The 15,905-nt window shown below is 46.9% G+C and overlaps 1 protein-coding gene across 1 annotated transcript in view; it reads right to left on the reverse strand.

The window, feature by feature from the left end:
* The window catches only part of MAP4 (microtubule-associated protein 4), a 105,503-nt gene extending 90,117 nt beyond the window's left edge, over positions 1-15,386 (reverse strand). Inside the window, exons 1-2 of the mRNA XM_010008547.1 lie at positions 15,149-15,386; positions 4,690-4,755 (exon numbers count right to left, since the gene is read on the reverse strand). Of these exons, the coding sequence (XP_010006849.1) occupies positions 4,690-4,755; positions 15,149-15,386 (304 nt within the window). The remainder of the gene's footprint in view (positions 1-4,689; positions 4,756-15,148) is intronic.
* Between the last annotated feature and the right edge of the window lie 519 nt (positions 15,387-15,905).

Below are 15,905 nucleotides of genomic sequence, written 5' to 3' on the forward strand. Positions count from 1 at the left end.
GGAATTGCAATGGACTTGCTGGAGGTTAAAAGGTTAAAACAGGCCCATTCCTTTTGGTGTTGCTGGAAACTGTCCCAATTATTTCAGTATAGATGTAACAATTTTGTCCTGGATCTTTTATTTTCTCAGGTTTTCAAGGGACAAGTTATTTTCATGGCAGGTGAACATTTCACCCAAGGCTGCCATTGCTAAAGTGAAGCTAAAGGTGGGAAGTTTAAAAAGGCAATTTTCTTTCCTGCTCCCAAGGCTTGCAGGAAGCAGCAAGGCAGCAAAGCAGCCTCCTAAGGCAGGAATCTGGGGGGTTCTTTTCCTTTATAGCCCCAGTTGATGGCAAGTGCTTGAACCCCATAATCCACCCCTCTCCAACCAGAGACAACCTGCCTGTACCTCAGGAAACATGTTTTTCCTAAGCTCAAGCCTGTACAATAAGTGCTACGATGTGAAAACCAATGATTTGAAGAAGACAACATTATTAAAGATAAAACACCTCCCATGAGAAGGGTTCAAAGCAGCAAGGATAAAGGCAGGTAAAACTCAGCATTATTCTACAAGGCTGTGGTAAGCACGGGGAGAAGGGAAGGGAGCTGCAGTCATGGTGGACCCATCCACTAGGAAAGCACAACTTTCCAATTGCACCTCAAACCTTCTGTTATTCAGCATCCATGAAAAAATGGAAGAAAAAAACAAAAAAGGACAGAAATTAAATTTAAAAGTGGTTGAACTGAAAATGGAGCCGTAGTTACGGTTTTTAAATCGGTGGGAGTGCTGAAATAGTGCAGTTCAAAACCATCATGCACGTTTGTGCTTACACAAAGGAAGGTTTCAACAAGCACTGCAGAGCAGAGAGGGAGGAGGAGAAGGGCTGATCGGCCGACAGCACAGCTGCCCCTGGGCTTCTTCTACACGTAAAGTCCAAGGATGTAAAGCAAGAGCTCTGTAAAATGCTGAAGATTTTAGAAGTGTAATGGCAGGTAGAAAAGTACACTGGTCTTGTGTCAGTGGCAGCCCCAGTGTTAGGAGACAGTCTAGGCTTCTAGGAGGAGAAAATAGAAGAGAGGAAAAGAAGTAGGAGAGGGAAAGGGGAGGGGGAGAGGGGCAAAAAAGCGCAAGTCATTAGTAAACATCAACAGTCAGGTAGCACTCTGCACAACAAGCAACAGTTCATCTAATGCAGCCAGGAGATTTGCCAAAAGCCAGATTAGAGAGATGTGGAGTTTTGCTTTTAGAAGTGTCTGGAAAGCCACGGGCTGTCACGCCATGGCTCGACATGGTGCCACATGCAGAAATTCACTGGGGTACACCAGGATCAGTGACAAATTGCCATGGGGAGACCAGCAGCCTGGGATGCTGCTTAAAAGCCCAGTTTGCACTGAGAACAGTGACAAAGTGTTTTTGTGACCCAGTCTCAGATGGCAGAACAACAAACAGGCTGGCTGGAGAGAAAGTCCAGCTAGGGAAAGTATGGACATGGGAGAGCAATACTTCCCTAGGTTACTTCTCATCTGCCAGCAAGTTAATGAACAGGATCTTGGAACACAAAGTACCCAGATTAAACCCTGATCACTCTTGATGGATTTCTTTCTAGAAATTTGTCTTTTTTAAAATATAAAATTCCTTTGAATTCAAGGCAAATATCCTGCAATAAGGAGTTGCAAACATTGCACCGTTTGAAAATCACGCGGGTTTTTTTGCTTTGCTTTAAACCTGCTGTTAGGAGCTCTGCCAAGCACCCCGAGCCCTGGCGTGGTGGCAGTCAGCAGTGAGCTCCTAACTCAATACCTGCCCTGAGTGCTGAGAAGCCCCTCCCCATCTCCCCTCACCCTGGCTGGCTCCCTTGAGCTGCCCCAGATGTGCAGTTTCCCCCCTGCGCTGCACCAACCGCTCCTCTCTCAGCCTTATAAGGAAGAACTGAATCCAGAGAGAGTTTCAGTTTCTGTGCTGAGCACCCAGGCCAGAGCTCTCAAATTCTCAAAAAAAAAACCAAAAACCAAACCCAAAAAACCACCCAAACCCTCACAAGGCAAATAAGCAGTCGCCCCGTGGCTGAGGACTGCCAAGAACTGAACCCTGGGAGGAACTGCCAGTCTTTCCCTTTCCAGGGAAGGCAAAGGGGCTGGACCCAAGTAAACAGCCAGTGTCAAGTGACCTGCTCACATCTTTGCATTACATTCTGACATGGTGAGCTGCAGACCTCCCTGCATTGGTGGTTTAAATACATCACTGTTGTTAATACTTATAATAACCATAAGACAACAGTTAAAATAGGGTTTTGCCCCCAACCTGCGTTAGCTTTGGGTTTATGCCCCAGGAGCAGCACTCGGGACGGGGCAGGAGGCAGCACAGGCTGCCAGAGCAGCACCAAGGTTCCAGTCCTGACTCATTCTAAGCTCTGCATACACAGACACCAGATGTCTGCAGATAACGTTGCATGCAGTAAGACATTAGCAAGTCATCACCCTCTTTTACTTAACAGGAGAAGGAACCCTGTGCAGTGATGCTTCCTGTGAGCCCAACCTGAGAGAGAAGCAGACACTGGGATTTTCTAACAGATTAACAACATCTTCCCCCAGTATTTTCCCTGAAGTCTGTTTCAGAATCCATCCCAAACACAGCTCTGCTTTTAAATGCTCTCTCTCTAACTCTTAGCACTGCTTGTTGTAGCAAAAAGCTAGTTTCCTCAAGCATCACTGTCCTTGGTCCTTGCTCAGCCACTCCCTTTTCCCACCTCTGCACTGGGCCCACACTGCACAGCCAGAAGAACTATTTCAGCTTCAAAAGGAAATGGATTAGGGAATAGATCCAGCTGAAAACAAAGAAGCCAGCCAAAAACTGAAGCTGGTTTAGGGCCGGAGACGAAAGGCTTTATGCAGCACCACCTATACAGAGTAGAACCAGACACTACTGAAGTCCAACACCTGGGCTGGAACAACTTGCCTGTAATTCAGCTGAGCATCAAGTCTGAAAAGCCCTCCATTATCTGATGGAAAAAAATCAGCATTTCTCCCTTCCTCTCCAATGCCTAAGCATGGGAATTTCAAGTATTCCACAGAGAAGGGGGCAGGGGAGAAGAGCCTATGAAGAAGCTGTGTTGTGTTACTCTGCAGCACCCAATTAACTTGATGCCTGTGACTCCCCATCCCTTGCCCTGCTGCTTCCAGCACTTTGATGTCACTTTCAGGCTGTCTGTCACAGGAAAAAAAATATCCAACTCTACCCCACAAAGATGAAACACATTAATAAATTAAAAAGCTTCAGATACATAAAAGTATCTTTGATCAAAGATGTGAGCATTTAGTGTGTGAAGAGTTAAGCCTCCAGAAAGCTCATAGTAAGTAAATCATAACATTTTTAAACACAATTCAGAAGTTCAATTAAAAAGATCCATACCTGGAGTATCATACATCTGATTTTATTTCTATCTCCTTGTAGTTATGTGTATTTAAAAAACAGAGGAAGGTTCAGAAGTGTTGTTACTTTCAGTTTTACACTAAATAATCAAAGATGCCCAGCTTCCTTTTGATGAGATTTACAATGGCAAAGTATAAAGGTCAGTTTTTATATTTGCATCCTTGATAAGAACATGAAAGTTGCTCACACTGCAAGCAGAACTAGAGCATCCCTGTCTCCTACTCCCAAAACTCACCATTCTCTCTTGGATTTCTTTTTTTTCCTTGGGGCTGCACCTATGGACTAGCAGGGATGCTAATGCTGGAGCTGCACATCATGGACAGGGAGACCAAATAAATAGCTCCAGGGCCAGGATGAAAACAGACTTTTGAGTCTCTTATCCTGAAGAAAAGGGAGGTGCTGCAGGGTGGCCTGTCAAGAGTCCTCACCCTCAGCACAGAAAGAAAAGCCCCTGGCTCAAGCAGGCAGCTGCAGGTTGGTACTGCTCATCCTGAAGGGTTCAGCTGGAATTTGGTAGGAAAACCAATTCACAGTGAGAAAGACTCATACAAGGGAAGCTTCTCATGAAATGTGCCTGCTGAAAGAACACAAACCTCAACAGATGTTGGGCTGTTTGGAAAGATCAGTAATTTCCCAGATTCCTCACAAACGTGAAATGTTGGTCCACTTGAGTCATGACAAGCTTCTCACAGGCAAAGTTATCCCCATGCTACTTGAAAAAGAGCCTTGGAGACCTCAGTTTCAGCTCTGACAGGGCTAAAGTAAATATGAGGTGTTTACAAAGGGGTGGTCTGAGGTGAAAGGAGAAGCTGCAGAATAAACACCAGTGCAATTTCTGCAGCAGCTAAGAAGCAGTGAATGAAAAACCTGCATCAAAGGCTGGTGAAACTCAGGAGAAACTTGACAGTCAGCCTGGTGAGGAACAGGAGAAGCCACACCCATGGGTCAGGGCAGAGTTCAGCTAGGAATGCTGTGGAGTCCCTGCAAAGCCACTGAGCTATCCGTGCCCATGATGTTGCCCTCCCAGCAGTGACCATCACACAACGTCCCTGGAAGGAGGCTTTACACAAATAATCAATTTCAAACCCAAAAGAGAAGGAAGTTCTGTTTTGTCTCAAATGCTTTGAAAAGATAATTAAAAAAAACAAACCCAAACCAAAAGAAACCAACCCCCTGTGAAGAAATAAGACTCAAAAAGAAGGTGCAGTTGGTCACAATCAAGTTTTACTGCTCCAAACACAAATGAAGTTGAGGTGTTTCCTTCAGGCATTAGGCACGTACCTGGGTGATGATCTTCTATCCCATGGTCACCATTTTCTACAACTGTTGGCCCAGAAGCTGAAGTATCTGCAAGAAATCAAAGGGAATGTAAATAGTGGATCAAGTTCATCTCAATCTGCAACATAGAAACAACACTGTGAGAACAACACTGGAGTGTTATCAAACAGATAAGGGGGTTATTTTTTAAAAAACAATAATTTTTGAAAGATTAAAGCACCCCCCATGGCACCGAGTCAGGGCAACATGAAACCCAAAAGGAAAAAACTTTTCAAACACAATCTAGTCCCATGAAGGAAGCTCAAGGCATAACAACTAGAAGCTTCTTTACCTATTCACACCATCACTTCCACTTGAGCTTTCCCAAGGGGCAGCACCAAACCCCTGTGACTCTGGACGTCCTTCAAGCACACAGTGCTTAGCCAAGCTGATAAACTTCCACAGGCTTGGTGGATCATGCTGCTGACCTTGACTTTGATAAGCCTTTTAGCACCATTTCCCGTAACACCCTCACAGACAAACAAAGCATGGGTCAGACAACTGCACACTGAGCTGGATGGAGGCCCAAAGGGTGGTGATCAGTGGCACAAAGTCCAACTGGAGGCCAGTTGATGCTGGGGCCAATACTGTTTAACATCTTCACTGACAGGCTGAGAGAGTTGGGGTGTTCAGCCTGGAGAAGAGAAGGCTCCAGGGAGACTTTGGAGCACCTTCCAGTGCCTGAAGGGGCTCCAGAAAAGCTGGGGAGGGGCTTGGGACAAGGGCAGGGAGAGATAGGAGCAGAGGGAAGGGCTTCCAGGTGGCAGAGGGAGCTGGAGATGAGATGTGAGGGAGAAATTCTGGGCTGTGAGGGTGGGGAGAGCCTGGCCCAGGTTGCCCAGGGAAGCTGTGGCTGCCCCATCCCTGGCAGTGTTGAAGGGCAGGTTGGATGGGGCTTGGAGCAGCCTGGGCTGGTGGGAGGTGTCCCTGCCCATGCAGGGGGGTAGGAACTAGATGGTCTTCAAGGTCCCTTCCAGTCCAAACCATTCTATGACTCTATGATTGATGACCCAAACAGTGGAGCAGAGCGCACACCCAACAAGTCTGAAGGTGATACTGGGAAGAGTGCCTGCCATGCCAGGGGCTTGTGATGCCATCCAGAGGGACCAGGACAGGCTGGAGAGCTTGGCAGAGAAGGATCTCATGAAGTCCAACAAAGGAGAATTGTAAAATCTTGCACCAAGGGAGGAATAAGCCTGAGCTTATTCCTGAGGGTCAACTTGCTGGAAGACAGGTCCTGCAGAAGAAGCCCTCGGGGTCCTAGCAGCCACCAAGCTGAACATGAACCAGCAACATGCCCTTGCAGCAAACATCAACAGCATCCTGAGCTGCAAGAGGTAGAGCACACCCTGTAGGCTGAGGGGGGTGACCCTCTCCAGCACTGCTGACACACACCTGGAGTGTTGGGTCCCACACCAAGCTCACCAGCACAAGAGAGATGGAGCTACTAGAGAGAGGTCACTGAAGGGTCACTAAGATGACTAAGACACTGGAGCATCTCTCATATGAGGAAAGGTTGAGAGAGCTGGGACAGCTCACCATGAAGAAGAGAAGATGAGAACAAGCACCCACAAGGAAGCTCTTGTCAGTGGAGCTCAGTGTCAGAAGAAGGGTCCACTGGAACAAACTAACTGCCAGAATTTAAAGATATTGGTCCACTTCAGCTGCGCAGACAAAGTAGGGGAAAAAAAAGGACCAGAACATTGCTCCAGCAGGTACCAGGAGGGGTTTAGAGAAGGTCAGTTCAGCGTGGAAGACAACAGACTCCAAAAACCAGCATGTAAGACACTTAACCATCAAGAGATTGAGTCTGTCTTGTCCTGACATTGACAAGATTAAATCTGAAGAGGCACCAGGATATACCTACAGAACTTGGAGAACGTGGCAGCAACACAAGACCTGGTGGTAAGCTCAGGCAACCAAAGAGCTGAGCCTAAATGTGACTTTGCTGCCAGCTCAGTGGGCTGCCCTGGGAAAGCCCCTTTGCTCCCAGCCAGCTAACTCCAGGAGTGGGAATTTTGGAATTTTCTAAAAATGCTGCTTGGAAACACCATCTTCGGGAATAATTAATACATTTAATTAACAACTAAAAAAAAACCAAACACCCACCAAAAAAAACAAGCAAAAAAGCCCCCTTGCTAATGAAATGTTGTAGTTACCTTAGTCTCTGTGCTGCTGAGGGTCAGTCTCTATCATCACTCTCACAACCTGCCTGAGGAATTTTATCTATTTTAATTTACTGCCCTTGAGATCAGCCTATAGTCCCTACAGAAGCAGCTGGGCTGTGCTGACACCCACCCTGGGGCAGGCTGCCAGCAGCACAGGGCTTCTGTAGGAGACCATCACCAGGAGAGGTGAACACTACAAGCCCATTTACGTAAACTAAAAATATCCTGGCACCAACTCTCAAAATATTTTCTAATACCTTCTTAAATAAACTCTGCTTAATTTCTAAGCATTTGTCCCATTTTCCAGTTGCGAAGTAGTGAAGTCACTGCAGGAATGATACCAAGCTGTATTAGCTAAACCTAACAAGTAGAACCAACTCCAAGAGCAGGTTAGCTCCTCTGGCCCTTAGTTCAGAAGAAATACTCAGGGCAATGGCTTAAAAACCCCATCAATAAATACCTAAAATAAAAAATAAAAATGAAAACACTCCCCAAAGAGACACATATTCAGCTATCTGGAGTTGCTGTTCTCCCTTTCTGAACTCAAGCAGTTTAAAATACAGCTACGTTACCACTGCACTTCAGACAGCACTTCAGGGCTTAACCCAGCCCCCAGTGAAGCAAAAGGAAAATCCTCAGTGGCTCACCCTGGTGTTTTACAAAAATTCAGCATCAACTTGCCAGACAGCTTCTACAGAAACATACACCTACTGCCTCTTCAAGTAGCTGAAAATACCAGAGGAAGCCATGGACCTGTTTCTGAGCAGTTACACACACCATCTCCTCCTGCTGTCAGTCTTTACGAGGTCTGGGATTGACTGTAACAGTTGAATGGACTTAACTAGTAGATGGGGAACTAGTGCCAGTCCCTGATTTACTGATCAGGGCAAGAGGAAACCAGGGGCATGGGATGGTTTACACCACCCTGCTTCACAGCTGTCAGAAGATACCCTGGGTATCTTGGGGAGAACGAGGGTCTCACCATGAGATCCCCGAGGAATGAGGCAGCAGAGAGAGGCTGCAGCTACTGCTGACCCTGCCAGGTAAAGGGAGGGAGCTCAGCCCCAGTGAAAGAGCTCCACGTTTTCCCAAGGTCTGCTCCAGTGGGTGTCCCAGCAACAACTGCCAACATTGCCACTGCAAGAGAAGCTCTGCAAGTCCTCACCAATGCTGCCACAACCCACAAACCCATTCCCATTTCCTCAGTACTTTGTGACTGCAAACCTCAGCACAAGTTGTGTTTTAAACAGGGCAAAATGATCCCCTGTTGCCTTCAGCTTCATTCAAACCTGATCATTACACCTTGCACAGACAATGCAGCTCTTGAAAAGTGTCATGGTCTGGTCTTGATGCCACCACTATTATTCATGCACTGAAAACAAGAGTCAACCACAAATTTGGCAAAACACTACAAAACTGGGGCTGCAAATCTGTGTGCATGTTTTGAGCACTGGCTTCAGCTTGCAAAAAAAACATCCATCTGTGAGGCTGGTCTGGTGGCACCTGGAGTGAGCAGCTTGTGTGCACCCAAGGTCAGGTCTGCACTGCAGATCACCCTCCCAGTGCTTCTGGCAATTCAGTCATTTCAGCTATTCAGAAAATAAACACTCCATCTGCACTAAAGTTTCATTTACAGCCTGGTCTCCTAGGCAGCAAGTGAGCCAAGCCAACTGCCTTCTATCAAAAAGAAAGGCCAGGACATTCCACCTTCCCTTACCCAGGGCCCTGCAAACTGAAACCAAAACAAAACCCTACCAAAACACCAGCCAAGCCTACAAACTGTTGGGGTAGATGGGAAGGACAGTTGAGAGCTGGGCTTCTGGCTTCACCTTCCTCAGAGCTAACAGGGCCCTGAAGCCTGCCCAGCCTCCAGCCCACAAAGCAGACACATTCCTTCAAGGAGCCTTCACCTTATTCAGCCCCCAATGCTCATTCGTCTGATAAAAAAAGAATGGTAAGATTGATGGGTTTAAAATGCTACGTTTGCTCCTAAAGCACAGGAATTAGGGCAACAGAAGAGGCTGAAGCCAGCCTGGATCTCCTCTCCCTCCCAACATGCTGAGTAGCACCCCCAGGTGCTGCTCTCCCCCCCCTCCTCTGCCAGCTCCACAGAGCTCCTCTGCCACCAAAGCCACCAGGGGGGAAGGGACCTAAAATACCTCTTAGCAGAAGGGCAGAGGAACATTGCAAGCTGGTCTCGGATAGAAACAGCTTTTACCTTTCTGAAAAAAGCTCTGCAAACAGGTGGGGAGAAGCAGGACATTGTGGCCCAGGCCTCGTATGCTCAGCCAAGCCAGGGGCCCTCCAGTTCAAACACTGCCAGGCTGAAGGCTCCCAAAGGAGCACAAGAACCCAAAATGCCATTTCTTCCCTTCTGCACTTCTTGAGAAGCATGAAAAGCAGGTACATCATTTCCTTTAGAGTTTTAGCTTTTTTGGAAGATAAATTCCCAGAAAATCAGATCAAATCAAAGTACTTCACCCCAGTATGAGCAGCTTTTCGTCTTTGTGCCTCTGAAGCTCAGCTCAGCTCCTTTGGAGCAAATCAAGCTCATTTTAGGGAGCCAGAGTGGAAGTGGAGAAGGGCCCAGCAGCCTTCCCAGGGCCAGGTCTCCTCCCTCATATCCTGAATTGCATAAAAACAAAAACATGTCAAGATGTTGTAACTACATAATCCCCATTGGAATCACAAGATAGTATTTGCATCTGGCTAGTGGATCAAAGGATTGTTTTTATATAAACAAATTTAAGGCAGCGTTCGCTAAACCGATAATCTCAAGCAAATGGCCAGAGCCAATCTCCAGGACTCTAATCTCCAGCAGGGACCTGGCCTGGGGCATGGAAGCACAACCACAACTCAGCACGTTGCCACCATCAGACCTGCAGCCTGCCCTGCAGTAGCCATGGGCTACCAGAGGGGAAAAGTAAATTTCAATATTCTGCCTCAAAATGGTTTCTGAAGAGCAAACTCATCATTTCCCAGAGCCACCCAAAAAATAAAGGCTCAGAGCTTTCCTGGCCCCTTGGCATTCCAACATCTCATACAGGCCTGCTCTGGATTCCCAAGCTTCTGTCTCTAACCATGAGAATTAAAGAGAAGTTGAGCGTAAGTGGAAGCCAAACCTTGCTTGGTTTTGTGTTTTGGGGGTGCCAGAGCTTTGGAAGCTCACAGGTGCTGTCAGATGGCAGTAACCACAGCACAGCTGGACAGCAGCTCTGGTGCCCAACAGCAGGAAAACAAGAGGTGCCACAGTGACTTCCTCTGAGATCCCTCTGCCCCCATGAACCCTCATAGAATCACAGGATGGTTTGGGTGGAAAGGGACCTTAAAGCTCATCCAGTCCCAACCCCCTGCATGGGCAGGGACACCTCCCACCAGCCCAGGCTGCTCCAAGCCCCATCCAACCTGCCCTTCAACACCCCCAGGGATGGGGCAGCCACAGCTTCCCTGGGCAACCTGGGCCAGGCTCTCCCCACCCTCACAGCACACAATTTCTCCCTCACATCTCAGCTCCAGCTCCCTCTGCCACCTGGAAACCCTTCCTTCTGCTCCCGTCCCTCCCTGCCCTTGTCCCAAGTCCCTCCCCAGCTTTCCTGGAGCCTCTTCAGGCACTGGAAGGTGCTCTCAGGTCTCCCTGGAGCCTTCTCCTCTCCAGGCTGAACACCCCAACTCTCCCAGCCTGGCTCCAGAGCTGCTCCAGCTCTCCCAGCATCTCCGGCGCCTCCTCTGGACTTGCTCCAGGAGCTCCATGTCCTTGTGTTGGGGATCCCAGAGCTGTTCCCAGCCCTGCAGGAGGCCTCAGCAGAGTGGAGCAGAGGGGACAATCCCCTCCCTGGCCCTGCTGGTCACAGTGCTGGGGAGGTGGTTTCTGGGCTGCAGAAAACAGGAAGCTGAAGGTTGAACCACCTTGCCTATGACCCCTATGATGGAATTGAATCCGAGGTGGGCGAGATGTTAAAGGACCCTAAGTGAAGTTCACTGAGCACAAATATTACCTGAGTGATGCCAGATCAGAGTAAACCAACTGAGCTGGAAAATTATTGATTTTGCATTGGGAACTCTAACAACTAGATCAGCTTCACCACTTGAGTTCATAAAACATGGAAAAATTTCAAGAACACTTTGGCTTATCAAGCCAATTCTTAAAGCCCTCCCTCCTCCTCAGGAAAAGAAAAGTCTATTACACATTCAGCCCCTCAACCCAAGATCAGGTAGCTCTACAATACAAGCTGCAATCAAACAAAAAGCACCAAAAACCCCGTCTCACTGCAACGTGCTCCCCACAGACTGATGGTATGAGGCCCTGTGCTGAAGGAAACCCTCAGGTCCTGCAGCCATGAGGTGCTGGGAAACCAGCTGACATCTGGCGCAGAGCATAAAGACCTCCCCCACATATCCTAGGAGTGCCCCTTCATCACCTTGGGCTCTGTGAACTAATGTTAATGTTTATTTTGCAAGAATCTGATGCTCAATACTTGTTTCTGCACAAAAAGGCAATGTAGGGGTTTACACTAACCAGAAGTAACAACTTTGGGGCAGGAATAACAAGGCACAGGCTTCGAGAGGGAGAAGGTGTTTAACGTATCATTTGAGATAAAAATGCAAGCATCTTGACATTGTTTGCTGATTTTTTTAATCCCTCTGAGGTATATGGAACATTCTCCATCTTCAGTCTCATACTTGACAGTGTTTAAGCTTCCTTTGCCAAAGCCCAGCTGCTGCCTCCTGCAGGAGAGGTGCTCACTGCGAGTGCAGGGAGGGACGTGAGGGAAAGGGAAAGGTGGTGGTTTGGCCCCAGATCTGAGGCTCTGGAGCTGGATTTGTTTCCACACCAGAGGAGGATGTTCTGCTGTGTCTGCCCAGCAGCATCCTGCAGTGCCAGCAGAGCCATCTCGTGGTGACACAGCTCCTGGGAGAAAGCCCCAAAGCCACTGCCTACAGCAAATTACAAGAATCTTTGTCACTTATATCACACTTAGTATTTGCTTCCCTATTGAAAAACTGTACACAAAGTTAAGACTCATCACCAAGTTTGTGACCAGAGTGCAAGAATGCCACCAGTGTATTTGCTGTGTGGTGCAGGAAGCCATGGGCAGTTATGCTGTAGACCTACTTTGTGCACAGTTCCTCAACAACAATCCATTTTGGAGCAGTACTGGTCCTCCCTTGAGCTAAACCATCTCACAGGAGCACAGCTCCATGCTATCAAAGCACAGTGTTTTCTTTCGTTGGAAGAAGCTCCCACCCAAACATCTCTTCCTTCACACTTTAGGATGAGTATCCCTGACCTTGCAGCAGGAGCACCCTAAGGAAAACTGCCACTGCTGCCTCCATGGCTTTATTTGGAAGCTCCACAATATCCTCTGAACTCCTTGGAACTGCTAAGGAAAGCTACCTGCCAACAGTGCAGCACACCCAAAGTGATCCTTCAGCATTCTGGAAAGCTCACAAAGTCCTAAGAGGACAAAATTTGCCCAGTTATGATGTCCAGCCAGGTGCTAAAAAGCGTAAGCCCCTTTTCCTTAAGCTATGCCTTTCCAGTGGTATTTTAAAAGTTAACTGTTACTAGAGCTGTATTCTAGGATAAATTTGTAGGTGACCATACAACTCATCACGTCTCCCTCCTCCATCTCTCTGCACTCACACGGCCCACCCAGGCCACGATGGGGGTCCATCTGATCACTAAACTTGCCTCATCTGGCTCCTGGGTTTAGCAGAAAGTAGCAGAAGAAAAATCTCGAGCAGAGATGGAATAACTAGAGCCTGACATGCCACATGATGAAACCTCTTCTGACTGGGGAAGGCAGTCTCAGTAGCAGAGGCCGTGCTGTCTGAACACATTCCTGCCTTTTAACATAAATAAATTAACAAGCGGGGGCTGAAAAGCCTGATCCATGAAAGCTACTCTTCTCCCTCAGGAAAACAAAGCTATTTGCAGTCAGATTTGGAGCCAGGGACACGGAACTTTTGCTGCCTTTCAGAAATCAGTCCCCCCTCCCCAGGAACTTCCCAGCACTGCACTAGATCAACACCTCCCACCCCGGGAGGACCTTGTCACATCTCACCCCAGCTCATTTATTCCACAGACTCAATAAAATACATTAAGCTTTACTGTATTTTTAAAAACACTTAGAAACACTGAATAAATCTAATGGTAGAAATAGGTATCCTTATTGCTTCAGGGAAAAAACAGTTGGATAAATCAAGATCTAACGGGATCAAATCCTCAGACTGGCCTGTGGGAAATGGAAACTGTTTTAAACTGTGGAGCTGGACAGTCCTGGTACCAGGTGGCAAAGCTGGAAACGTTATTTTATCCACTCAAGGCAAGCAAGCTCTCCAGTTTGTTCCGTTAGGGCCTTGGTTTTGTCTTGCCAAAGATGTAGATAATGCTCATGACTGCTCTCCAGTTATCCCAAAAAAGGGAAAAACAAATCCCCAAACCAAGTGGAAGAAACTGCATCCCCCTTCCAACATGTAGGAGGGAAACAAGTTCTGCTCCAGCAGCCAGACAAGTGGCTGTACAGCCAGGGGAGACACTGGGGAGGCAGAGGGGGCTGCCAGAGCCGAGAGATGCAGATGGAGGGAACAGTTTGGCCCCGAGGTGGCCTGTGTTGGGGCTCCAAGGTCTCTGCCTCACTTCTCCACACAGGAGCCCACAGTCCTCACCAGGAAGGTTCACCAAGTTTTCATCACTGAGAAAGCCCAAAAGGTCTCTCATTAGACCTGCTTCCAGAATCCAGAGTTCTTTGAAACACTGAGTTAGGATGGTTATGCTCAAGGGATACACAGAGGAGGGACACTTCAGAAACTTGTATTTTAAGCTAATTTTATATAATTAATTTAACACTAACTGAGAAATTCTGGTGCTGAGATGTTTCAGAATCTGTAACTTCTAGAACAATGTAGAATTATTTTAAAATATCCTTAAACCACATGCAAAAGTGTTAACAAGTCTTCATGCTTCTCTGTTACTCCCACTTGTACAGTGTTAAAATATAAAACACCTACCAATCGAGGTACTATAATTGCACACAATCATACACATCTGAATTGACCAAAGCTCCATGTTTTACAACCTCTTTGCCCACTTCCATCCTTCCCCTTTGTTTGTTACCATTTAAGGGACTACTTTAGTATGGAAAACTACATTATCTGCATAACAGGGCACCTGATACACTGCTAAATGCAAATAAGGACCTCAAACAGAGCAGAAATTCCCCCTGGAGGTCCTGGTTATTCTGCTCGTTACAGTTCTCCTGCACCTCTCACTGCCACCAGGTTACCTGCCTAGGAGCAAATGTTTTCTTCTTTTACATGGCTCAATATTGATGAGCATCAAGATTAAGGCAAAAAAAGAAAAATTTCCTTCTGGAAGAAGCCACCAGGTTACCTGTCTAGGAGCAAATGTTTTCTTCTTTTACATGGCACAGATCAAGGCCACAAAATGAACATCTAATCGAGGCACTGCCTTGACACACACCACACTGGCCAAACAAGAGCATGTAAATTGCCTCCTGAGAAGGAAACCTAAGGATGAGCCCCAGATCTCACTGCTTTTCTATTCACTCAGCTAAGGAGACAAGTACCTGTTTAAACCTCTCCTTCTTCTCAGCCATTTCTGATCAAGCTATTAACACTATTAACGATCAGTTGGGCCAGTAAATGTTACTGACCAGCAGAGACAGCCACACATGTACTATATATGCACACAACCAACAAAACATCAAAGCAGACCCTCAGGTCAGTGGAGGACCAAAGCTTTATTCATCAAACATTGGACTCTGAAGCTCACCAACAGTGGGGACCTCCTGAAGATGCCACCATGCAGAGCTCATCAGCATCTGCAAGTCATCCACCTAAACACCCTGGATTTCCACTACCCAGCAGAGCCGAGTTCTAACATTTTTGAGATGGAAAGCACTGGTAACTGCAGCAGTCACACAATCTGGACAATGCTGCCTCTGAGAAGCCCAAGGCAGCCCACAAAAAATTAACATTAATACTACATTATTCTGTGAACTAGTAATAACAATTGATTTCACAGGCTGATGACCTGAAAAGAAGATAGAGAAGAAAAGCAAGAAACAGGATTTGAGCTCAGCCTTTGCTTTTAAAATAAATTGTTCTGACTAAAACCAGTCACACATAAAAGTCTTGTTTTAGCAGGCCCAGCAACATTACAAGAAGTAAAATAAATTTAAAAAGTGATGTTAAGTGATGCAGCTTTTTGGTCTTGTGCTTCAGACACTTACGTTCCACCTGAATACCATCTGCATGGGGTTTGTTCTTTGGTTCCTGGCTCCCAGGCTTTGCATCATCATCATCCAGCAGAGGAACATAGTCTGTTTTATCTACTTTTTCTCCAACCACATCATCAAATTTCTCTGCTTCCAGAGTGGCGATGAAGTCCCTTTTCACTTCTTCCTCAATCTCAGGAGGTGGCTCTGTCAGAGCATCTGCAAGGCTGAGGTTGTGGTCCAGGTCAGCCATGCTTTAGCACCTTTACAACCTGAAAGTCATGAGGGGAAGAAGAAGAAGAAAATAACGTTTTAGTAAGAAACCTTTTAAGGTCCCTCAGTTTTGACGTTGATACCTGTGTGCCTCCTGTGCCCTAACACAGTAAGAAACATTTGCTTGAGTGCTCAATAATTCCCAGATGTTTCCAAAGCCCCACAGCAGTACAAAAACAAACAGCTGAATCACCTACAGCAGGTTTTGCTGCATGGACGTTTCATGAGATGTTCTGTCAGAACCTTAAAGAACAAATTAAAAACCCAGTACGAGGCCAGCATAAACACAGTCTGACATAGATTTCTGCCTTGCCCCACACCTGTGAGTTAATCACACATCCTCAGCAGAAGCAAGGCAAGGGCCATAAGAGAAGTAAGTTCTTGGGCTGTGGAGATTGGGATGTTCTATCATCTCTGGTCTACATTTCAGTGGTGCTGAGACCCCTTTGGCAGGGTCCTGAGCATGGTCCTGTCCTCACCAAACCCTGCTAATGCCAAC

This window comes from Chaetura pelagica, unplaced genomic scaffold (assembly GCF_000747805.2).
Source record: "Chaetura pelagica isolate M959 unplaced genomic scaffold, ChaPel_1.0 scaffold612, whole genome shotgun sequence".
NCBI classification, from domain to species: domain Eukaryota; kingdom Metazoa; phylum Chordata; class Aves; order Apodiformes; family Apodidae; genus Chaetura; species Chaetura pelagica.